This window comes from Mesocricetus auratus, unplaced genomic scaffold (assembly GCF_017639785.1).
Source record: "Mesocricetus auratus isolate SY011 unplaced genomic scaffold, BCM_Maur_2.0 Super-Scaffold_100033, whole genome shotgun sequence".
Taxonomy (NCBI): Eukaryota; Metazoa; Chordata; class Mammalia; order Rodentia; family Cricetidae; genus Mesocricetus; species Mesocricetus auratus.
The window spans coordinates 13,009,734-13,033,590 of NW_024429213.1; the positions used below are offsets into that span (position 1 = coordinate 13,009,734).

General features: G+C 45.1%; 2 protein-coding genes across 5 annotated transcripts in view; both read left to right on the top strand.

The window, feature by feature from the left end:
- Porcn (porcupine O-acyltransferase) overlaps nt 1-14,473 on the top strand; it is a 39,310-nt gene extending 24,837 nt beyond the window's left edge. Inside the window, exon 16 of the mRNA XM_040733710.1 lies at nt 14,209-14,473. The gene's annotated coding sequence lies outside the window, so the exon portion shown is untranslated. The remainder of the gene's footprint in view (nt 1-14,208) is intronic.
- A 1,294-nt stretch (nt 14,474-15,767) lies between these two features.
- Nucleotides 15,768-22,859, top strand: LOC101824914 (EBP cholestenol delta-isomerase). Of its 4 annotated transcripts, none has more exons than XM_040733693.1 (5): nt 15,768-15,914; nt 18,060-18,378; nt 21,312-21,348; nt 21,471-21,601; nt 22,360-22,859. In XM_040733693.1, the coding sequence occupies exons 2-5, from the start codon at nt 18,078-18,080 to the stop codon at nt 22,581-22,583; spliced, it is 693 nt and encodes a 230-aa protein (XP_040589627.1). In that variant the 5' UTR covers nt 15,768-15,914; nt 18,060-18,077; the 3' UTR covers nt 22,584-22,859. The 4 variants fall into 4 exon arrangements, with proteins under 4 accessions (XP_040589627.1, XP_040589629.1, XP_040589628.1 ...); XM_040733695.1 differs by having other exon boundaries at nt 15,817-15,914; nt 18,018-18,378; XM_040733694.1 differs by lacking the exon at nt 15,768-15,914 and adding an exon at nt 16,299-16,446.
- The last annotated feature ends 998 nt before the right edge of the window (nt 22,860-23,857 follow it).

Below are 23,857 nucleotides of genomic sequence, written 5' to 3' on the forward strand. Positions count from 1 at the left end.
GTCTCCGTAAGGCTGCTCTTAAAGCAGTAAATTATGAAAGGATCCAAAGGGTCATCCAGGACAAGGATGAAAACCCATCCCAATTCCTAGACCGTCTTACAAAGGCCCTCTTACAATACACCAATGTGGATCCTGAGACTCAAGATGGAAACCAACTCCTTATGACCTACTTTTTTCCCAAAGTTACCCTGATATTAGGGCCAAACTCAGACGTCTAGAAAAGGGCCCCTTAACTCCACAGTCAGAAGCCCTAAATGTGGCATTCAAGGTGTACCATGGAAGGGATGAAAAGGCCCAAAAACAAAAATACCTGATGATGGCTAAAACCTCTTGGCCAGCCAAAACGAAAGCCCAGGCTCCCAAAGGACAAAGGCTCCTACGTCCTTGTTTCAAATGCGGTCAGGAAGGCCACTGGGCCCGGGCCTGTCCAAACCCTCGTAAACCACCAGGACCATGTCCAAGGTGCCATCAAGAGGGACACTGGAGCATTGATTGCCCCCATGTTCCTGACAGCATGGGGACATCAATCCCAGATCGCCCTTCAACTGACCTCCTTGGCCTGGCCATTGATGACTGACGATGGGGCCCGAGCTCCCTTGGCCTGACCACCGCCATCTCCGACAGGGAGCCTCGGGTAGTTATCATAGTATCAGGGAGGCCTATCTCCTTCCTCCTGGACACTGGAGCCACTTTTTCAGTCTTGACAAATTTTTGGGGACCAACCACTCTTTCTTGTTCCTCTATTGTCGGAGTAGGAGGACAGCCCTATCAGGCCCAACAAACCCCACCACTTAACTGTATCTTTAAGGGTATCCCCTTACTCATTCCTTCCTAGTGATACCAACCTGTCCCATCCCATTGCTGGGAAGGGACCTTTTAGCCAAAGTGGGAGCCTCCATTTCTTTTGCTCCTCCTATCCGTTTGGCCTCAGGTTTGCCAGCTGTTCCCCTTCTCCTCCTCCTACAAACCACACAGTCTGACACACTTCTTCCCTTACCATCCTCTCAGGTAGATCCTCAGGTATGGGACACCCAAAATCCCTCTATAGCCAAACATCACACCCCTCTAATCATCCGACTACAAAACCCTGCCAAATATATAACTAAGGCTCAATACCCACTTTCACTCCAAAGTCTCAGGGGACTCAAACCTCTCATCTCTGACCTCCTGAGAAAAAGTCTTCTTCGCCCCACTTCTTCCCCCTTCAACACCCCCATACTTGCAGTCAAAAAACCTAATGGAACCTACCGCCTGGTTCAGGATCTCCGACTTATTAACTCAGCAGTAGTGCCCCTTCATCCTGTAGTTCCCAATCCTTATACTCTACTCTCCACCATCCCTTCAAAAACTTCTCATTTCTCTGTCCTTGACCTCAAGGATGCCTTCTTTTCTATTCCTCTGGACCCCCAGTCACAAAATATCTTTGCCTTTACTTGGACTGACCCAGACACTCACATTTCTACACAACTTACTTGGACAGTCCTACCTCAAGGGTTCCGGGACAGCCCCCATTTATTCGGTCAGGCCCTAGCCTCTGATTTATTCTCTTTGTCTCTCCCAAAATCCAAGTTGATACAGTACGTAGATGACCTTCTCCTTTGTAGTCCATCCCTAGAAATAAGCCAGGCCGACACCTCTACTTTGTTAAATTTTCTATGTAGCCGAGGATATAGGGTATCACCCTCTAAGGTCCAGCTGTCCATTCCTCAGGTAACTTACCTAGGACTAACTATTACTCCAACTCATAAGGCTATTACCCTAGATAGAAAAAACCTAATACAATCACTTACAGTCCCCACCACAAAGGATGAAATCTTATCCTTCCTAGGAATGGCCAGCTTCTTACGTTCTTGGATTCCTTCCTTCTCCCTTCTTGCTCGCCCTCTGTATCAGGCAGCCCTTGGCCCATCACATGAGCCTCTCCTTGCACCTGTTACCAAGCCATTTCGTCAGCTTCAACAGGCCCTCCTACAGGCTCCAGCCTTACACCTTCCAGACTTAACACGTCCCTTCTCTCTCTATGTTACTGAGAAAGAGGGATATGCCCTCGGGGTCCTGGGTCACCAACTGGGACCTTCCTTTACACCAGTCACATACTTATCAAAAAATTAGATCACACTATCCAAGGTTGGGCACCTTGTCTGCGGGCTCTGGCTGCAGCTGAACTCCTCATACGAGAATCAAAGAAGTTAACCTTTGGGTCTCCTACTACTGTCCTCTCTCCTCACCACCTGTCCCATCTTCTAACATATAAGGGTCTCCAAACATTACCCCCCTCCAGAGTTCTCTCCCTTCAGGTAGCATTAGTAGAGGATACAACACTTACCTTTCAGCCATGCCCACCTCTTAATATTTCAAATCTTCTCCCCCAACCAGTCTCAAAATACTCCCCATCTCACTCTTGTATTGAGACCCTAGAAGAGTTACTTCCTCATCCTACACATATACACGAGGGAGCTCTACCCCAGACCACCTATACATGGTATACGGATGGCAGCTCCTTCCTACACCTGTCATACCATCTCTTATTTCAAACCTTAATCTCTACATACAAGCTATTAAATAATGTCTTGCCTAACCGCTTTGAAGAATGCTGGTTGCGTGTCCCTCCTGGGTCAAACTCACAACCACCCTTTGTGGCCTCACCCATTGTCTTAACAGATTTTCCCACTTTGCCACTTCTAAACTGCTCTGAGCCAAACATTACTACCACCCCTTATCTCTCCCACATCTCTCTCTTCGGTATCTCAGACTGCTTTAGCTCAGCAGGAACACACCTTGTGGGCATTCTAGATTCTAAAGACTGCAACAATACCATAACGCTTAATACTACCACACAGCCCCTATATCCAAATATTCACAATGCGTCGATTCTCTGTGGCACACAGGTATACCACTGCCTGCCTGCCAGTTGGTCTGGGACATGTACCCTGGTGTTCCTCTTCCCTAAATTAGGAGTGATACCTGGTGAAGAGCCCCTACCAATTCCCATCACTAAGTTTATAGCAGGACGACATGACAAGCGAGCAATTCAGATCATACCCCTCCTGGCAGCTCTGGGCATAACTGCAGGTGTGGCCACAGGAACAGCAGGATTAACTATTTCCCTAACGATGTACCATAGGCTTTCCTCACAATTCATCCAGGATTTCCAACAGGTAGCTCAAACCATCCTCACCCTTCAGGGTCAGATAGACTCCCTATCTGCTGTAGTACTACAAAATCGGAGAGGACTAGATTTACTAACAGCAGAAAGAGGTGGACTTTGCCTCTTTCTCGGGGAAGAATGTTGCTTTTATGTTAACCAGTCAGGAATAGTAAAGGATAAAATTCAACAACTTCAAACAGACCTTCAAAAATATAAAGAACAACTTGATAGCTCTGGCCAGTGGATCACTAATAATCCAATATGGAACTGGATGCTACCTTTTCTAACTCCTCTTCTCTCTGTTTTCTTAATTCTACTAGTGGCACCCTGTCTTATAAATTTTTGTCTAGATTCCTTCAACAACAAGTTCAAAAAATTTCTAACCAAACTTTCAACCAGTTGTTATTACAGGGTTATCAGCCCCTAGCTAAGGAACCAGAAAGCTACAACACCTGGACACATCTGGACAAAGATGAAGATTGCCCCATGAACCTCGACGCCCCCATTCAGCAGGAAGTAGTCTAATGATAACACCGCCCCTTTTCCAAACCCCAGTTTTATTAAACAAAAAAGGGGGGAATGTAGGGAAAAGGGACCAGTCAAAGAAACACACCCTGAGCAGAGCCAAAGAAACACACTTTGGCCCTGCAACCAGAACCAAAGAAATGTACCCTGACCCTAAAACCAGTGCCAAAGGAACACACTTTGTCCCTGGAATCAGAGTCAGTGAAAGAAATGTACCCTGGCCCTAAAATTGGAGCCAAAAGGCTAAAAAGGACCAGAGAAAGAAACACACTTTGGCCCTGAAACCAGAGCCAAATCTGACCCTAATCCTGTGTAAAAAAGTAACCAATCCCGGAGCAGAGCTCTAGCCAATCTGAGCTCAGCACTGAAATCGGACCAATCCCTACCCTGGAAAAACTTCCCCAACCCCAGGAACCCCTATATAAACCCTGTGTATGTTCAGCTTGGCTGGTCCAGCTGTCTTCCAATAAACACCTTTGGATGAGCTTCGGGGTGAAGATCTTCTTTTGCGGCTGCGACAGAGCAAAGGCGACCCTGGGCAGAGCAGAGCAGAGCGAGCAGAGGCGACCCTGGGCAGAGCAGAGCAGAGCAGAGCGAGCAGCGCTGTAACACTTGCCCGGGAAACCTTCCTTGGCAGAGCGGAGTTGTTACACTCTGCTCCCGCCCGGCTCCCTGCTCTCCGCTCGGCTCTCCAGGAGCAGAGCTGAACTGTAGCAACTTCGCCCGAGAAACCTCCTGCGGAGCAAAACTGCTACACTAGGCGAACATCCCCAGCTGGAAGACCCTGTCCTGCCGGAGCGGAGCTGACACACCGGAGAAGCCTTTCTCTGAGGCAAGGCTGTAAGCTGCCAAGCTTACTGCAACCTGTGGTGGTCCTTGGCTCCCGAGCTCCAGGATACCTTTCTACCTGAGCTGTGTAACACTCAGTATCCTTGGCTCCCGAGCTCCAGGATACCTTTCCACCTGAGCTGTGTAACACTGGGTATTCTGTGACTCCCGAGTGCCAGAATACCTGACCCACTCACTCCTGTTCCATCCTGTCCTGACCCATCCCGACGAAACGCTTACAGACACTCTCTCGAAAAACAAAAACAAAAAAATAAAAACAACAACAAAACCAAAAAACAAGAAAATAACAAAAAAAAAAAAAAAGAGAGAGAGAAGTGGCATGTAATCCTAATACTTGGGAAGCTGACACTGGTGGATCTCTGAGTTCCAAGCCAGTCTGGAACTCAGTCTGGTCTCAAACTCACTCTTTATTCCCGGGGCTAGGATTACAGGCATGTAGTACCACACCCAGTTTTGTTGTATGCTAGAGGGCAAACCATGGGCGTGGTACAGGACATGTAGTCACTCTACTTGTGACACACCCCAGCCCACGTGTGTGTGTGTGTGTGTGTGTGTGTGTGTGTGTGTGTGTGTGTGTGTGTGAGAGTGTGTGTGAGTGTGTGTGTATGAGGTGGGGCAGTTGGGGGAGAGACACACATGTAGCCCAGGCTAGCCTCAAGCTCATTGTTAGCCAAAGCCAAACTTGAACTTGTAATCATCCTGCCCTGCTTCCTGTAGTCTAGATTCTAGACATGGACCTCCAGGCCCAGTTGATGCTGTGCTGGGGAAGCAGTCTAGGGCTTCTGTGTGCTTCCATTTGAGCTACATCCCTAACCCTGGATTCTACATACAATGTATGTTCCTTGGAATGATGATGCAGATCTATGGGTACCAGCTACTTAGGACACTGAGGCAGGACTGTCATGTGAGCCCAGGAATGTTGCTACCTGGGAAACATGATTGAGACCCTACTTCAAAACCAATTCACCTTAAAATTTCTATACATTTTGGAGACAGATTCTGTCCCATAGCCCTAGCTGCTGTCCTCGATCTCCATATGTATTCCAGGATGGTCCTGAGCTCAGATCCATCTGCCTCTGCCTCCTGAATTCTAGGATGAATGCTATGTGCCCACACCCAGCTCAAGAATGTTCTTTTTGGTTTTTGTTTTTGCTTTTGAGACAGGGATCCTCTGTAGCTTTTAAGGCGGTCTTAGAACTCATGGTTGACCACACTGGCTTCAAACTCACAGAGATCCTCCTTCCTCTGCCTCCCAAATGCTGGAATGAAAGGCATGTGCCATCACCCCCAGGCTTCAATAATATTTTTATTTGTGTCAAGTGCACAAATTCCAGGTATATGTTTTACAATGGAGAACAATTTCAGAATTAATTCATATGGGTTTTGAAAAATCTAAAATTTGCTTGCCTTTTAGTCAAGTTTCAATTCTTCATACATTTTTCTTCTTTCTTTGGAGATAGAATGTTTTTCTTCCGAGACTAGGCTATATCTCTACAACCTGCCTTAGGCATACGAGTAGTTACATTTTTAATTCATTGTTGTTGCTTTCAAAACACGTTTTCTCTGTGTAGCATTCGCTGTCCTGGAACTTGCTCTGTCGAACGTGCTGGCCTTGAAGTATTTTTTAGATATGATTGTTTTTGGTGAGGTTCAAGACAGCGTTTCTCTGTGTTATTTTGGAGTCTTTCCTTTAGAATACTTTTAAAAGATTTATTTATTTATGTGTTTTAAGTTCGTGGATATTTTGCCTGTGTGTATGTACACCAGAAGAGGGCTTTGTATCCCATGGAACTACAGTTAGGTAGGTGCTGGGAATTGAACTCTGAACTTCCAGAAGAGCAGCCAGTGTTCTTAACTGCTGAGCCATCTGTCCAGCCCTGATTTTTAAATTCTTAACTAAAAAAAACTTTCATGGTTTTTCTGCCTCTGCCTCCTGAATTCTAGTATTACCTGTATATGCCCACACCCAGCTCAATTATGCTCTGTTTTGATTTTGTTTGTTTTTTTTTTTCTTTTTCAAGACAGGGTTCCTCTGTAGTTTGGAGGCTGTCTTGGAACTCACTCAGTAGAGCAAGTTGGCTTCAAAATCACAGAGATCCTCCAGCCTCTGCCTCCCAAGAGCTGGAATCAAAGGCGTGTGCCACCACAGCCAGGCTTCAATAATTTGTTTATTTGTATCAAGTGTACAAATTCCAGGTATGTGTTTTACAATGGAGAACAATTTCAGAATTAATTCATATGGGTTTTGAAGAATCAAAAATTTGCTTACCTTTAATTAATTTCCAACTCTTCATACTTTTTCTTCTTTCTTGTAAGATAGAAGGTCTTTGTTCCAGAGGCTAGTCTCAATGTCTACATCCTGCCTTAGCCGAGCTAGTAGTTACATTTTATTTCTTTGTTGTTGCTTTCATAACAGGGTTTCTCTGTGTAGCACTAGCTGTCCTGGAACTTGCTCTGTAGAACATGCTGGCCTTGTACTACTTTTTAGATTACTTTTTTGTGTGGAGTGTTGACGACAGGGTTTCTCTGTGTTATTTTGGAGCCTGTCCTTTAGATTACTTTTTAAAGATTTATTTATTTATGTATTTTATTTGTATGGATATTTTGTCTGTGTGTATGCACATCAGTAGAGACCATCATATCCTATGGAACTGCAGTTAGGTAGGCGCTGGGAATTGAACTCTGAACTTCTGGAAGAGCAGCCACTGTTCTTAACTGCGGAGCCATCTGTCCAGCCATGATTTTTAAATTCTTAACTGAAAAAAAATTTTCATGTTCTTTCCTAATTAAAAAGCATTTTAAAATTCTCATTCAAATTGAGCATAGAAAATCTTGGGTTGGTAGCCTGGAATGTTGGTCCACACCTTTAGTTCCACCACTCAGGAAGCAAGCAGACAGTTGGGTCTCTGTGACTTCAAGAGCAACCTGGTGTTGGCCTCATAGCGATTACCAGGACAGGAAAGGTTACATAGAGAAACCTTGTCTCAAACAAATCTGGGTTGGTTAGGTTTTGTTTGGTTGTTCTTTCAATCTTGGAATCTGTGGTAGTCTAGGCTGCTTGAAAACCGTTTCTCTAATCTCAGTCTCCCCAGTGGCAAGATTACATGTATGGCTAGTTGGCAGTGTTATCACATGCCTTTAATCCCAGCATTTGGGAGGTAGAGGCTGATGCATCTCTGCATTGGAGACCAGCCTGGTTTGTTCACAGGGCGAGTTCTGGAAGGACAGCCAGGAATACACGGAGGAACTCTGTGTGTTTGTTGGGGGGTAGATTACATATGTCAGCTATCATGCCCACTTTGGTTTCTTTTTACATAAGACTTCCTTGCTGCAGCCTCCCAAATACATGAGATTACAAGCCAAGCACCACATGCCAGGCTTTCTTTAACTTTTCCTTAAGCATTTTAGGGGTGGGTGTGGCGGGACATGCTTTTATTCCTAGCACTCAGGAGGCAGAGGCAAGTGCATTTCTGTGAGTCTGAGGATAGCCTGGTCCACATAGTGAGTTCAGGTACAGCCAGGGCTGTGAAGAGAGACCCCCACATCTCATAACAGACCAACAAACAAAAATACAATTTTTTTAGGATTATTGAGCACTTAGTGGTAGCACCCTTGTCAACCATACTTGGAAAGTGATCCTCATAATCCAAAATCAAATAAAAAATAAGCATTGTAGATATTCACTGCAAAATTCACTAGTGATCATTTTCATGTATTCATTAACTATATCCTCAAAGTATATCAAACAATCACATAATATATTTTAATTTCTTTCCTCCAGGTTTTTTTTCCCCTAAGACAGTGAACTCACTATGTAGACCAGGCTAGTCTTGAACTCACAGATCAGGCTATCTGTGCCTCTCTAGTGCTGGGATTAATGATATGTGCTACAACAAGCCTGGCTTCCCCTAGTTTTTTAAGCATACAGAGTCATCATTCTTTGTTTTTTTCCATCCCAACAGTTCGACATGGTTTAATTTGTCCCTTATTGATAGACACTCAGATTTCCAATGGTTTTATATTACAAATGACTTGGATGACAAGCTTAACCCAGCACATCATCTTATCTTTAAAATGTCTTTTTTGTTGCTTCTGGAAATCAAAACCCAGGGCCTCCTGCATGTAAGCACACACCCTCCCATCAAGCTACACACTTAGCCCGTTAAAATGATCTTTAAAGAATGAAAAAAAGCAACTCTATCTGGTTACTCTTTGTAAGTACCAAAGATCCCTGCATGTGTTTTCCTGAGAGACTGTATCCTGGAATTTCAGAACATGACCTCTTTCTCTCCCACAGGGCTACGGCATGGCATATACTGTCCACAAGTGGTCAGAGCTCAGCTGGGCCAGTCACTGGGTCACTTTTGGATGCTGGATCTTCTACCGTCTCATAAGCTGAGTCATATGACCCTCATTATCCCCTTCAATACCCTTGCTTAGGGTAGCAGCCCTAATGAGGGAAGACCCTTTCTCTTCTCCTTGACCCTCTCCGTTCTTGAGCCCCAACACCTCTACACACAATCACACTCACAGCCTTTCCATGCCTGCCAATCCCCACCCCACCAGCAGGCGGGAAGCAGCTGGTCCTCGGTGGAGCCTAGCAGTGGTAGATACTTGGGGAAGCAGAGAAGCAGATCTAGGGCCTCCCTGCCTGCCTCCTCCCTTTTTATATGCAGTTTGCTATTGTCAAATAAAAGTAGACATGCACAATCTGCTCATTCTTCATTGGTCAGACCAGAAGGTAAGGGTTTGGAAGCTGAAAGTCATGACAGGATGGGTGGGGGAACCCATTGTGATCTGTTTACGGGGAATTTAAGATTCTTCATGATTGGCTAAGGAATTCAAAATGGCATTGTGTCCTGGCTCCGCTGATGAGGAGCAGGAACAGGTTGCGGGAGGGTTTAATAATAAATGATAGAGAATTGAGGGATCCCTACTCTGATTGATTGCTCAGATTAGGACAGAGAGGGGGAGGGCAAGCTGGGCAGGGTAGATGCTGATTGGTCCTTTTGGAGTAACACTTGCTGGTTATACTTATATCGATTCTGATGAATGTCTGTTTTCTGACTGGCTGCTGTGGACAGGTGGTTGCGCACTGGCTGCTTTAGCGTTGTACTTCAGTTTGGCCTTTAAGAACTGGCACCTAGCAGGGCATTGGTGGACCACAGCTCTCATCCCAGCACTTGCGAGGCAGAGTCAGGTGGATCTCTGTGAGTTTGAAGACAGCCTGGAAAACAGAGTGAGTTCCAGGATAGGCTCCAAAGCAATACAGGAGACACTCTCTCGAAAAACAAAAACAAAAAAATAAAAACAACAACGAAACTAAAAAACAAGAAAATAACAAAAAAAAAGAGAGAGAACTGGCATGTAATCCTAGTACTTTGGAAGCTGACACTGGTGGATCTCTGAGTTCCAAGCCAGTCTGGAACTCAGTCTGGTCTCAAGATCACTCTTTCTTCCCAGGGCTGGGATTAAGGCATGTAGTACCACACCCAGTTTTGTTGTATGCTAGAGAGCAAACCATGGGCTTGGTACAGGGCATATAGTCACTCTACTTGTGACACACCCCAGTCCAGGTGTATGTGTGTGTTTGTGAGAATGTGTGTGTGTCTGTGAGTGTGTGTGTGTGTGTGTGTGTGAGTCTGTGTGTATTTGGTGCGGCAGTGGGGGATAGACCCATGTAGCCCAGGAGACAGAGAAACAGAGACACACATGTAGCCCAGGTTAGCCTCAAGCTCATTGTTAGCCAAAGCCAAACTTGAGCTTCTAATTGTCCTGCCCTGCCTCCTGTAGTTAGATTCTAGACATGGACCTCCAGGCCCAGTTGATGCTGTGCTGGGGAAGCAGTCTAGGGCTTCTGTGTGCTTCCATTTGAGCTACATCCCTAACCCTGGATTCTACATACAATGTATGTTCCTTGGAATGATGATGCAGATCTGTGGGTACCAGCTACTTAGGACACTGAGGCAGGACTGTCATGTGAGCCCAGGAATGTTGCTACCTGGGAAACATGATTGAGACCCTACTTCAAAACCAATTCACCTTAAAATTTCTATACATTTTGGAGACAGATTCTGTCCCATAGCCCTAGCTGCTGTCCTCGATCTCCATATGTATTCCAGGATGGTCCTGAGCTCAGATCCATCTGCCTCTGCCTCCTGAATTCTAGGATGAACGCTATGTGCCCACACCCAGCTCAATAATGTTCTTTTTGGTTTTTGTTTTTGCTTTTTCCGAGACAGGGATCCTTTGTAGCTTTTTAGGTTGTCTTGGCACTCAGTCTGTTGATCAGGCTGGCTTCAAACTCACAGAGATCCTCCTGCCTCTGCCTCCCAAGTGCTGGAATGAAAGGCCTGTGCCATCATTCCCAGGCATCAATAATATTTTAATTTGTGTCAAGTGTACAAATTCCAGGTATGTGTTTTACAATGAAGAACAATTTCAGAATTAATTCATATGGGTTTTGAAATTTTTAAATTTTGCTTGCCTTTTAGTTAAGTTTCAATTCCTCATATATTTTTCTTCTTTCTTTGGAGATAGAATGTTTTTTCTCCCGAGACTAGGCTATATCTCTGCAACCTGCCTTAGGCATACGAGTAGTTACATTTTTAATTCATTGTTGTTGCTTTCAAAACACGTTTTCTCTGTGTAGCATTCGCTGTCCTGGAACTTGCTCTGTCGAACATGCTGGCCTTGAAGTATTTTTTAGATTACTTTTTTCGTTCGAGGTTCAAGACAGGGTTTCTCTGTGTTATTTTGGAGTCTTTCCTTTAGAATACTTTTTAAAGATTTATTTATTTATGTGTTTTAAGTTCGTGGATATTTTGTCAGTGTTAGGCACACCAGAAGAACGGTTTGTATCCCATGGAACTACAGTTAGGTAGGTGCTGGGAATTGAACTCTGAACTTCTGGAAGAGCAGCCAGTGTTCTTAACTGCTGAGCCATCTGTCCAGCCCTGATTTTTAAATTCTTAACTAAAAAAAACTTTCATGGTTTTTCTGCCTCTGCCTCCTGAATTCTAGTATTACCTGTATGTGCCCACACCCAGCTCAATTATGCTCTGTTTTGATTTTGTATTTTTTTTTCTTTTTCAAGACAGGGTTCCTCTGTAGTTTGGAGGCTGTCTTGGAACTCACTCAGTAGAGCAAGTTGGCTTCAAAATCACAGAGATCCTCCAGCCTCTGCCTCCCAAGAGCTGGAATCAAAGGCGTGTGCCACCACAGCCAGGCTTCAATAATTTGTTTATTTGTATCAAGTGTACAAATTCCAGGTATGTGTTTTACAATGGAGAACAATTTCAGAATTAATTCATATGGGTTTTGAAGAATCAAAAATTTGCTTACCTTTAATTAATTTCCAACTCTTCATACTTTTTCTTCTTTCTTGTAAGATAGAAGGTCTTTGTTCCAGAGGCTAGTCTCAATGTCTACATCCTGCCTTAGCCGAGCTAGTAGTTACATTTTATTTCTTTGTTGTTGCTTTCATAACAGGGTTTCTCTGTGTAGCACTAGCTGTCCTGGAACTTGCTCTGTAGAACATGCTGGCCTTGTACTACTTTTTAGATTACTTTTTTGTGTGGAGTGTTGACGACAGGGTTTCTCTGTGTTATTTTGGAGCCTGTCCTTTAGATTACTTTTTAAAGATTTATTTATTTATGTATTTTATTTGTATGGATATTTTGTCTGTGTGTATGCACATCAGTAGAGACCATCATATCCTATGGAACTGCAGTTAGGTAGGCGCTGGGAATTGAACTCTGAACTTCTGGAAGAGCAGCCACTGTTCTTAACTGCGGAGCCATCTGTCCAGCCATGATTTTTAAATTCTTAACTGAAAAAAAAATTTTCATGTTCTTTCCTAATTAAAAAGCATTTTAAAATTCTCATTCAAATTGAGCATAAAAAATCCCGGGTTGGCCGGGCGTTGGTGGCTCACGCCTTTAATCCCAGCACTAGGGAGGCAGAGGCAGGCGGATCTCTGTGAATTCGAGGCCAGCCTGGTCTACAGAGTGAGTTCCAGGACAGCCTCCAAAGCCACAGAGAAACCCTGTCTCGAAAAACCAAAAAAAAAAAAAAAAAAAATCCCGGGTTGGTATCCTGGCATGTTGGTCCACACCTTTAGTTCCACCACTCAGGAAGCAAGCAGGCAGGTGGGTCTCTGTGAGTTCAAGAGCAACCTGGTGTTGGTCTCATAGCGATTACCAGGAGAGGAAAGGTTACATAGAGAAACCTTGTCTCAAACAAATCTGGGTTTGGTTAGGTTTTGTTTGGTTGTTCTTTCATTCCTGGATTCTGTATTAGTCTAGGTCGACTTGAAAACTGTTTCTGTAATCTCAGTCTCCCCAGTGGCAAGATTACATGTATGGCTAGTTGGCAGTGTTGTCACATGCCTTTAATCCCAGCATTTGGGAGGTAGAGGCTGATGGATCTCTGCATTGGAGACCAGCCTGGTTTGTTCACAGGGCGAGTTCCGGAAGGACAGCCAGGAATACACGGAGGAACTCTGTGTGTTTGTTGGGGGGTAGATTACATATGTCAGCTATCATGCCCACTTTGGTTTCTTTTTACATAAGAACCTCCTTGCTGCAGCCTCCCAAATACATGAGATTACAAGCCAAGCACCACATGCCAGGCTTTCTTTAACTTTTCCTTAAGCATTTTAGGGGTGGGTGTGGCGGGACATGCTTTTAGTCGCAGCACTCAGGAGGCAGAGGCAGGTGAATATTTGTGAGTCTGAGGATAGCCTAGTCCACATAGTGAGCTCAAGGACAGCCAGGTCTATGTAGAGAGACTCCCCATCTCAAAACAGACAGACAAACAAAAAATAGTATTTTTCTATGAGTATAGAGCCCTTTTTGGTAGAACCATTATCTACCATGCTTGCAAAGTGATCCTCATCATCTAAAATCAAACAAAAAATAAGCATTGTAGATATTTACTGCAAAATTCACAAGTGATCACTTTCATGCATCCATTAACTATCTCCTCAAAGCCTATCACACATACATATAATATCTTTTAATTTCTTCCAGGTTTTTTCCCCTAAGACATTGAACTCATTATGTAGACCAGGCTGGCCTTGAACTCACAGATCAGCCTATCTGTGCCTCTCTAGTGCTGGGATTAATGATGCATGCTACCACCTGCCTGGCTTCCCCTAGTTTTTTAAGCATACAGAGTCATCATTCTTTGTTTTTTTCCATCCCAACAGTTCGACATGGTTTAATTTGTCCCTTATTGATAGACACTCAGATTTCCAATGGTTTTATATTACAAATGACTTGGATGACAAGCTTAACCCAGCACATCATCTTATCTTTAAAATGTCTTTTTTGTTGCTTCTGGAAATCAAAACCCAGGGCCTCCTGCATGTAAGCACACACCCTCCCATCAAGCTACACACTTAGCCCGTTAAAATGATCTTTAAAGAATGAAAAAAAAGCAACTCTATCTGGTTACTCTTTGTAAGTACCAAAGATCCCTGGGCAAAGGATGGGTTTTCCTGAGAGACTGTATCCTGGAATTTCAGAACATGACCTCTTTCTCTCCCACAGGGCTACGGCATGGCATATACTGTCCACAAGTGGTCAGAGCTCAGCTGGGCCAGTCACTGGGTCACTTTTGGATGCTGGATCTTCTACCGTCTCATAGGCTGAGGAATATGACCCTCAATACCCCTGCTTAGGGTAGCAGCCCTAATGAGGGAAGACCCTTTCTCTTCTCCTTGACCCTCTCCGTTCTTGAGCCCCAACACCCCTACACACAATCACACTCACAGCCTTTCCATGCCTGTCAATCCCCACCCCACCAGCAGGCGGGAAGCAGCTGGTCCTCGGTGGAGCCTAGCAGTGGTAGATACTTGGGGAAGCAGAGAGGAGCAGATCCAGGGCCTCCCTGCCTACATCCTCCCTTTTTATATGCAGTTTGTTATTGTCAAATAAAAGTAGACATGCACAATCTGCTCATTCTTCATTGGTCAGAGCAGAAGGTAAGGGTTTGGAAGCTGAAAGTCATGACAGGATGGGTGGGGGAGTTGATTATGACCTGTTTACTGGTAATTTAAGATTCCTCATGATTGGCTAAGGAATTCAAAATGGCATTGTGTCCTGGCTCTGCTTATGTAGAGCAGGAACAGATTCGGGGAGGGTTTAATAAAAAATGATAGAGAATTGAGGGATCCCTACTCTGATTAGTTGCTCAGATTTGGACAGAAAGGGGGAGGGCAAGCTGGGCAGGGTAGATGCTGATTGATCCTCAGGACTAAACATTGCAGGTTATAATTATATTGATTCTGATGAAAGTCTGTTTTCTGACTGACTCCTGGTGACATGTGGTTGCCCACTCGAGTTGTACTTCTGTTTGGCCTTTAAGAACTGGCACCTAGCAGGGTATTGGTGGACTACTGCTCTCATCCCAGCACTTTCGAGGCAGAGTCAGGTGGATCTCTGTAAGTTCAAGGCCAGCCCTGTCTACACAGCGAGTTCCAGGATAGGCTCCAAAGCAATACAGAGAAACACTGTCTGGAAAAACAAAACAACACCAAAACCAAAAAACAAACAAATAACAAAAAAAAGAGAGAGAAGTGGCATATAATCCTAGTACTTGGGAAGCTGAGACAGGTGGATCTTTGAGGTCCAGGCCAGTCTGGTCTGCAGAGCAAATTCCAGGACAGGTTCCAAGGTTACAGAGAAACCCTGTCTCAGAAGAAAAAAAAAAAAAGCAAGGAAGGAAGGAAGGAAAGACGGAAGAGGAAAATAAAGAAAGAAAGGAAAGAAGGAAAGAACGGGGACTCTCGAGAGTGTCCACACCTATTGGTCAGCAGGAGAAAGGGTTCTGGGTTCTGAATAGTTTCGATTTGAAGTAGGGACTAGTGAGGATGGCCGCTGCTGTTAGGACTGGGGAGTTGAACTCAAGTTGGCACTAGGTTTGTGCCGTATAGGTTCTACAGTTTTTTTGCATTCGCACTGAGGCTGGGCCTGGGAACTGACTGGTTGCCTACACAACTATGAGATAATAGGCCACTCAAGGATTCATTAGCAAATGTGGTGGATTTATCACTTCTTTGTTCTCATCTCCGGCAATTGATAAGGGGGCGGGGAAACTGAAGCCCAGAGTAAAGTAGATTTACTTCTGGGAGGATCCAGGTCTCCGCCCCACTCCTGATATAATCTCAGCCAACAGGGGAGATGGCACCACGGATGAGGACCGGGCTTGAGATATACGGAGAACTCCTATTGGCAGGAACCACCTCCTCCACTTCACTATTGGTCCGTTCCATTAGGCGGGGAAGCCGCGAGGGCTGGGCGAAATTGGGGCTGCTAGGGAGCCTCACGCGCAGACTGAAAAGTCGCAAGCCTGTGCTAAGAAGTCGCCCTGCAATCGTGACTCTTAGGTGAGTGCCCTCCGCCCGCCAGCATGCGCGAGTTCCCACACGTGCTCAGACCCTCCCTCCCCAACAGCCGCCTGCGTGCGAGCCCTTTGCGGGACCTGGGCCCTAAAGCGGTTGTCCAGACGACGGAAGACTCGCCTTCTCGTTGTGCATGTTCTAGTTGTGATTGATGGTGTTTGGGCTCGGTTCTCCTTTCTCCAGGTTAGCGCCGCCCGAGAGACCCTGCCTTTGCTATTTATTTTGGGTTGTTGGCGGCATGGCACACTAATTGCCTGGAGTCTGGAATGTGGTGCTGGGCGCTGTAGCTCTGATTGGTCATCTCTGCAGACCTCCCTCCCGCCCCCCCTCCCGCCGCCTCCCGCTGCATTTCCTGGACCCCAGGGTAGGAATAGCCTCCAGTTGAATGATGGCAGCCACCTTCTCCCGCAGTGGACTCAGGCTAACTATGTTCCTGTGTCTTTCCACCAAACTGAACCCCAAGTGCTGGGACCTGACTTGCTGACAGGGACTCTCCCATCAGACTGTGACCAATGCGGTAGGTGGGGCAGGACTGATCTCTGTGTGTCCTTCACTAGATTGTTACCCCCCCCCCCCCCGAGGGCTGAGATCAAGGCCTTTGGTTCTTGTCACCTCAGCCAGACAGTGACCAATGGGGAGTGGGACCAGAACTCGTACGTGTGTCCTTTACCACATTGTGACCCCCTGAGGGCTGAGTCTGTGACTAGTAACAGGAAATACAACTTGTAGCTGGCAGTGCTGCCTGCTGATGCCCCCTTGGAGCCTCGGGGGGGCCTCTCTGCTTAGGTTCACCGGAGGCCTTGAAATTTGCAATGTAAGAAAAATGTTGGAATGTGTCACAGTGAAGCAGTTGGTGAGTTTATTAAAGCAGAAAGCTGCACTTGTCCGCAGTGTTAGGAGAAGAATGCACCTCGGTGCCCCGTAGAAGCTATCTATTTAATTTGGAGCTTTGGGAAGCTACTCAATCTCTAAATTTATTTATTTGTTTGAATACAGGATCTTTCTGTGTAGCTCTGACTACCCTGGCACTTTCTATGGAGACCAGGCTATTGTGGAACTCAATCGTTCAGCCTCAGCCTCCAGAATGTTGGGACTTTAGGCGTGTCACTGTCATACCTAACTTGAAAGACTAGGGAAAGTATGTGCTTGTGTCTTTCCTTTTGTTTTGAAGCCGCTGTCTTTGAAGATGAGATTTCAGTATAGCATACAGACTTGCAGGTGAAGAAGGTGGAGATCACATGTTGCTCAAAGGCATCCTTACACACGTTTGGCAAGGACTTTGAACTTCAGTCCATTAGCCGTTTTCTGCTGTTTCCCAGAAACAGGGCGTAGTCCTTCTACAAGTGGACTAGCTAAGTATGTCAAAATCCCTGATCCCGTTCCCAGAGAGCGAGGAGGACCTTTTCCTTTCTCATGCCCGCTCTATTTCCTAACTAGCTCTCCAGCCTCAGCAGCCTCATGCCAGGCCCATTTCTTATTGCTATGCCTCCCAGAGGCCTGGGACAAGCCTTTATTATTTATGCAGGTTCATATTTTAGTTGTCATTTTAAAGATTAATTTTATTTTATATGTATGAGTGTTTTGCCTGCATGTACGTATGTATCCACAGAAGCGAGAAGGTGTTGGATCCCCTGGAACTGGAGTTATAGATGGTTGTAAGCCACCATGTGGGTGCTCGGAATTGAACCCAGGTCCTCTGCGAGAACAAGTGAAGTGGTCTAAACAAGTGATACATCCCTCCAGCCCTGGTTATATTCTTGAAATGGCTCAAAATTAGGGTTTTTTAGTTTTCTTTTTTTCTGTCTTTCCTTCCCCACCCCTCCTTCTGAGACAGAGTTTCTCTGTGTATACCTGGCTGTCCTGGAACTCACTATGTATACCGGGCTGGCCTCAAAGTCACAGACATCCACCTGCCTTCAAGTGCTGGGGTTAAATGCCTACAACATTAGGACCAGCTAAAATTGACCTCTTTTTAATCCAGTCTTACAGTAATTCTGTCCAATAATACATACAGTTCATTTACATCTCTTGTTGCAAACTATTTGGATTTGGTTTAATTATCTCACTATGTGCTTTCTGTTTGCTCAGGTTTTTCTGTTCGTTTTTTTCTCTCTGTTTATCTCCAAGCAGCCAGCGGCCCATAGAAACATGACCACCAATTCGGGCCCGGTACACCCATACTGGCCCAGGCACCTGAAGCTGGACAACTTTGTGCCTAATGACCTCCCTACCTGGAATATCCTGGTTGGCCTATTCTCCATCTCTGGATTCCTAATTGTGGTCATGTGGCTGTTGTCCAGTCGAGTTTCCGTTGCCCCACTTGGAATTTGGCGTCGACTGGCCCTGTGCTGGTTTGCTGTGTGTGCGTTCATTCACCTTGTGATCGAGGGTTGGTTCTCTGTATACCATGACATCCTTCTTGAAGACCAAGCCGTCTTATCCCAACTCTGTGAGTCCTCAGTTCTTGTACTGTGGGAGGGAATTTTCTGGGTAGAGATTAGTTTTGCTATTTAACCCCCTCCCCCTCCGTTTATTTGTTTGCTTCCTTCCTTTCTTTTTTTTTTTTTTTTTTTTTGGTTTTTACGACACAGGGTTTCTCTGTATTGTTTTGGAGGCTATTGGTCCAGCCTGGCCTTGAACTCACAGAGATCCTCCTGCCTCTGCCTCCCGAGTGCTGGAATTAAAGGCGTGCGCCACCACCGCCCAGCCTTCCTTCCTTTCTTATTCTCTTAACTTTCTTTTAAAACCTAAGCAGTTATCTGTGCTGGGATTGTTTTGTTTTAATTTTTTAAAATATTTTATTTATTGTGTATACAGTCTTCTGCCTGCATGCCAGAAGAGGGCACCAGATCTCATTACAGTTGGTTGTAAGCCACCACGTGGTTGCCGGGAATTGAACTCAGGACCTCTGGAAGAACAGTCAGTGCTCTTAACCTCTGAGCCATCTCTCCAGCCCTTGTTTTAATTTTTAAGATTTAGTAATTTTGGGCTGGGCAGATCGCTCAGGGTTAAGAACACTAGTTGTTCTTGCAGAGGACTCGGGTTCAATTTCCAGCATCCATATGGTGGCTCACAACCAGATGTAACTCTAGTCCCAGGGGATCCAACACCTTCTTGTGGCCTCTGAGGTCACTGCATTCACACACACACACACACACACACACACACATATTTAAAAATAAATAAAATAGGGCTGCAAAGATGACTCAGTGGTTAAGAGCACTTACTGCCTTCCAGAGAACCAGAGTTCAATTCCCAACACCCATATCAGGTGTTTGACAAATGGCTGTAACTAGCTGCATGGGATCTGACACCTCTTCTAGCTTCCAAGCACTGGTATACATGTGACGTGCACATGGACACACCCCTAAATAAAAATAAATTTAAAAAATAAAATAGTTAATGTTTATTTTATGTGTTCGTGTGCCATGTACATGCCTATGAAGGCAGGAAAAGGATACCAGATCCCCTAAAACTGGAAATAGGGATGGCTGGGCTTTTTAAAAAATCCTTTTTTTTTTGAATTTTTTAAATTAATAATGTTAAATTTAGTTTTATATGCATGGGTGTTTTACCTACCTGTATGTCTGAATACTGCCTGTATGCAATGCCTGCAAAGGCCAAAAGATGGAATTGGGACCCCCAGGACTGGAGTTAAAGAGGATTGTGAGTCACCATGTGAGTGCCCTGTCTTCTGGAAGACCAATCAGCGCTCTTAACTGCTGAACTGTCTCTCCAGGCCAAAATTCACATATGATATTCACTGCTCATAGGAGACTTTTTTTGTTGTTGTTGTTTTGAGTCTCGTGTAGATCTAGCTGGCTCGAAACTTGCTATGCAGATCAGACTGGCCTTGAACTGAGAAGATCAGCTGCTTCTGCCTCCCAAATTCTGGGATTAAAGGGCCCCAGCCACTTAGGGACAGTTGTAAGCCTCCATGCAGACACTGAACCCAGGTCCTCTGCAAGAGCAGCAAGTGCTCTATCCTCCACTAAGCCATCTCTTAACTCCCGCAACTTACTTGTTTGTTTTGAGACAGATCTCACTGCATAGCTTTGGCTGGCATGGAACTCTCTATGTAGACCTTGCTGGTCTTGAACTCACAGAAACTCTCCTGCCTATGCCTCCCAAGTGCTGGGATTAAAGGTCTTTGCCACCACACCCAGCCTGTTAACTTTTTAATTACACATATATCACATGAGTCTATATCAAACCATTTAAAGAAATATACAGTGAAAATCTACCTCCTGTCTACCATGTTTCTCCCAAACTCCAATAATTTTTTCAGGAGCAGGGGTGTAGCTCAGTTGTAGAACATCCTGAGTTCTATCCCTAACATCAAAAAAGTAAGTTTATTTGTGTATAAGCTATACACATAAGCCTCAGTTTACTTGACTGTGAAAGGGAACAATAGTAAATAGCACACATATTATGTAAGGCACTTAGAATTGTGGCAAGCAGTCAATGCTCTCTAATGATTCATTTTTATGCTTTATTTTGGAAGGGTCAAGACAGGGTTTCTCTGTATCACCCTGGCTGTCCTGGAACTCACTCTGTAGATCAGACTGGCCTCAAACTCACAGAGATCCGCCTAGCTCTGCCTCCTGAGTGCTGGAACTAAAGGCATGCGCCACCACTACCTGGCAGCCATCTTCTGTTTTTTTTCCAGACAGTATCTCATGCGGTCTGTGCTGGCCTCTAAATATCTATGTAACTAGCTAAAGGATGAACTTGAACTTTGGATCCTCCTGCCTCTACCTCTCAAGTGCTGATTACAAACATGCACGATCATTCGGGCCGTGGCGGCACATGCTTTTAATCCCAATACTTGGGAGGTAGAGATGTGGATCTCTGTGAGTTTGAGGCCAGCCTGGTCTACAAAGCAAGTTCCAGGGCAGGCTCTGAAGCTACAGAGAAACCCTGTCTTGGAAAAAAATTCACAATCACACCCGACTTTTTCCATTATATATGCCTCCTTTTATACCTTGTTGCCTTGAGTGCCATGCAATCATAGCACCATTGTTGTGTATCAGTCTTTATACATATTATATAAACACACGAGCCTTAAAATCAAAGCTACTATCTCCATTGTACAGTTGAATTAACTGAGGCATAGGGATGTTATAAAGTTTGCTGTCACCAAGTGGTGGTGGTGCACATCTTTAATCCCAGCACTTGGGAGGCACAGGCAGGCGGATCTCTGAGTTCAAGGCCAGCTTGGTCTACAGAGTGAGTTCCAGGATAGCCAGAGCTATCCCTGTCTCAGAAAAAAGCAAAAACAAAACAAAACACACAAAAAGCACAGTTTGTTGTCATACAGTGATTATCAGAAACAGAAGTTCCTTTTCCTGACTTGATTCTTCTTGTATCTGTTTTCCTCAGGGAAAGAGTATTCCAAGGGAGACAGCCGATATATACTGTAAGTGCTTTGCCTGTATCAGTGGAAAACCTGCATTGATGTGGGGTGGTGAGTTGGGGCCACTAACCAGTTGTTCTGTGGGCAGAGTACAATGATGCCAGTGTCCATTTTTTCTCTTGCAGTAATGACGGCTTCATCGTCTCTATGGAGACTGTCACAGCTGTTCTCTGGGGACCACTCAGCCTGTGGGTAGTGATTGCCTTTCTCCGCCAACAACCTTACCGCTTTATCCTACAGCTCGTGATCTCTGTGGGTGAGGAAAACACCTATACCTGGCACCACAAGGGTTAATGGGGGAATCCATAGATACAGGCACATCCGTGTGGGTGAGATCTTATAAGTGTCCATTCGGGGGTGAGACATGCTGAATATCCTTGGTATTCTGAAACATCCAAATCTCTCTTTCTCTGAGCTTGCCTCTCCAGCAGGAATGTCCGGTTCTCTTCCTTTTCCATCAGAGTCTCTTATGAAAGTTACTTGATATAGTTCATGCTGCCCAAAGTCCCTGGGTCCTCTAGGATCTCAGGACCTAAAGTGTTAGCTTTTTTTGTTTGCATATATGAGCTCTCTTTGGTCTTGAAATCCCACGTTGTCATTCTAGGATTTTAAACTCGCCTTTAATTCCAGATCTGTGAGGTCTCCTGAGTTGAATTCTCCATGTTCTCTCTGGGTGTGGAGGTATATGTTTGTAATCCTAGCATCCAGAAGGCTGAGGCAAAAGGACTGCGAGTTTTAGGTCAACCTAGGCTACATACCAAGATTTCTCTCTCTCTCTCCCACCCCCACACCGCCACCCCCACGGGAGGGAGGATTGAAGGGAAGAAAGGAAAAAAAAATTCCCACACGGCTTTCTGCAATTTGTACTTTGTTATCTCAGATGTCCAGCTTCAGTTTCAGAATTTGGGTTGAGCTCTGAGTCTTTGAGAAATGGCTTGGCAAATGCCAGGGAAGAGAGCCTTGGCTTAGTGTTCTTGTCCTCACAAGGACTTTCCCTTCTCTTGCCTTCCACAGGCCAGATATACGGGGATGTGCTGTACTTCCTGACTGAGCTTCGTGATGGATTCCAGCATGGGGAGCTCGGCCACCCCCTTTATTTCTGGTTTTACTTTGTTATCTTGAATGGCATATGGCTGGTGGTACCTGCAATCCTCGTGCTTGATGCTATAAAGCATCTCGCTCACGCCCAGAGCATGTTGGACAGCAAGGTTATGAAAACTAAGAGCAAACATAACTAAAGAGCAGTATAGTGGGCTGGAACACCACCAATGAGTCACCCTGCCCACCTCCCAGAAGACTCAAGCCCTCCTCCCACAGGTTGGAAGGTCAGAAGTATCTGATTTGTCGCACTCAGGCTGATGAGTGGGCACAAAAAAAAAGCCAGTAAGGAAAAGTAGGGAATGTGTGGAGCTTCTGCCAGAAACCGTTGAAGAAAAGATATGAGGAGGTGGGGGACGGGGGTCCATTGATGGTGGCAATTTTCAAAACCGGGAAATAAAAATCTTTCATTATAACACAGAGATATTTAATTCCTAATCCGAGCAATGTCATGTAACTAACCCCACAGATCTCTCTCATCACTTAATCAATCATCCATAGGCCTCCATCATCACATAGATATCCCATGTCTGGCCTTGCAAACCCTTAACACTAACTCCACACATTCCCATGATTTACCCTGTAGAAGCTTAAACTCAAGGTCACCCTGTCACTTATCCCATAAACCCTGTCAGTAACCCCATAGTTGACTTATATTAGCTTCGACCACCATAACAAAATGATACGGCTCAAGCATTAAGCAACAACATGGAAGTTCTCGGTATTGGAGCTGGTCAGTAGGTGTCAGAAGGTTTGGCTTTTTCCCCTGAAGCCTCTTTCCTAGCACTGCATTCTGTGTTCATATGTGAGCAACTTTCCTCTTAGGACACCATTCAGATTGGATTAGGACCCATTGGACCAGCCTCAGGTTTAACTTCATCACATCTTTTAAAGACTATCTTCCAGAGGCAGGTGGATCTCTGTGAGTTCGAGGCCAACCTAGTCTACAGATCGAGTTCCAGGACAGCCTCCAAAACAATACAGAGAAACCCTCTCTCGAAAAAACAAAACTAAATAAATAAATGCTATCTTCAGGGAGCTGGGGAGATGCCTTAGCTGGGGAGATGACTGCTCTTACAGAGGTCCTGAGTTCAATTCCCAGCAACCACATGGTGGCTCACAACCATCTGTAATGAGATCTGGCACCCTCTTCTGATCTAAAAAAAAAACCACTATCTCCAAGGTTCTGGAAGTAAGGTCTTCAATATATAAACTTGAAGAGGACACAGTTCAATCCGTAACATTCCTGCCCTCTAGTCCCCCTACATTAACATCTTTCTTGTATGCAAGCTTTGTTTATCCCATCCCTCATCCTGAAATCCTTCATTCATTCAGGAATTAACCTTTTTCTGGGGTGAAGTTGGAGTGCTGGAGAATCCAAGGTCTTAAGCAAGGCTCTATCCCTGAGCCACAT

Coding starts and splice junctions, on each gene's coding strand:
- LOC101824914 (XM_040733693.1), top strand. CDS start 18,078: ATGACCACCAATTCGGGCCCGGTACACCCATACTGGCCCAGGCACCTG. Junction 18,379..21,311: donor AGCCGTCTTATCCCAACTCT/GTGAGTCCTCAG, acceptor TGTTTTCCTCAG/GGAAAGAGTATTCCAAGGGA. Junction 21,602..22,359: donor ACAGCTCGTGATCTCTGTGG/GTGAGGAAAACA, acceptor TGCCTTCCACAG/GCCAGATATACGGGGATGTG.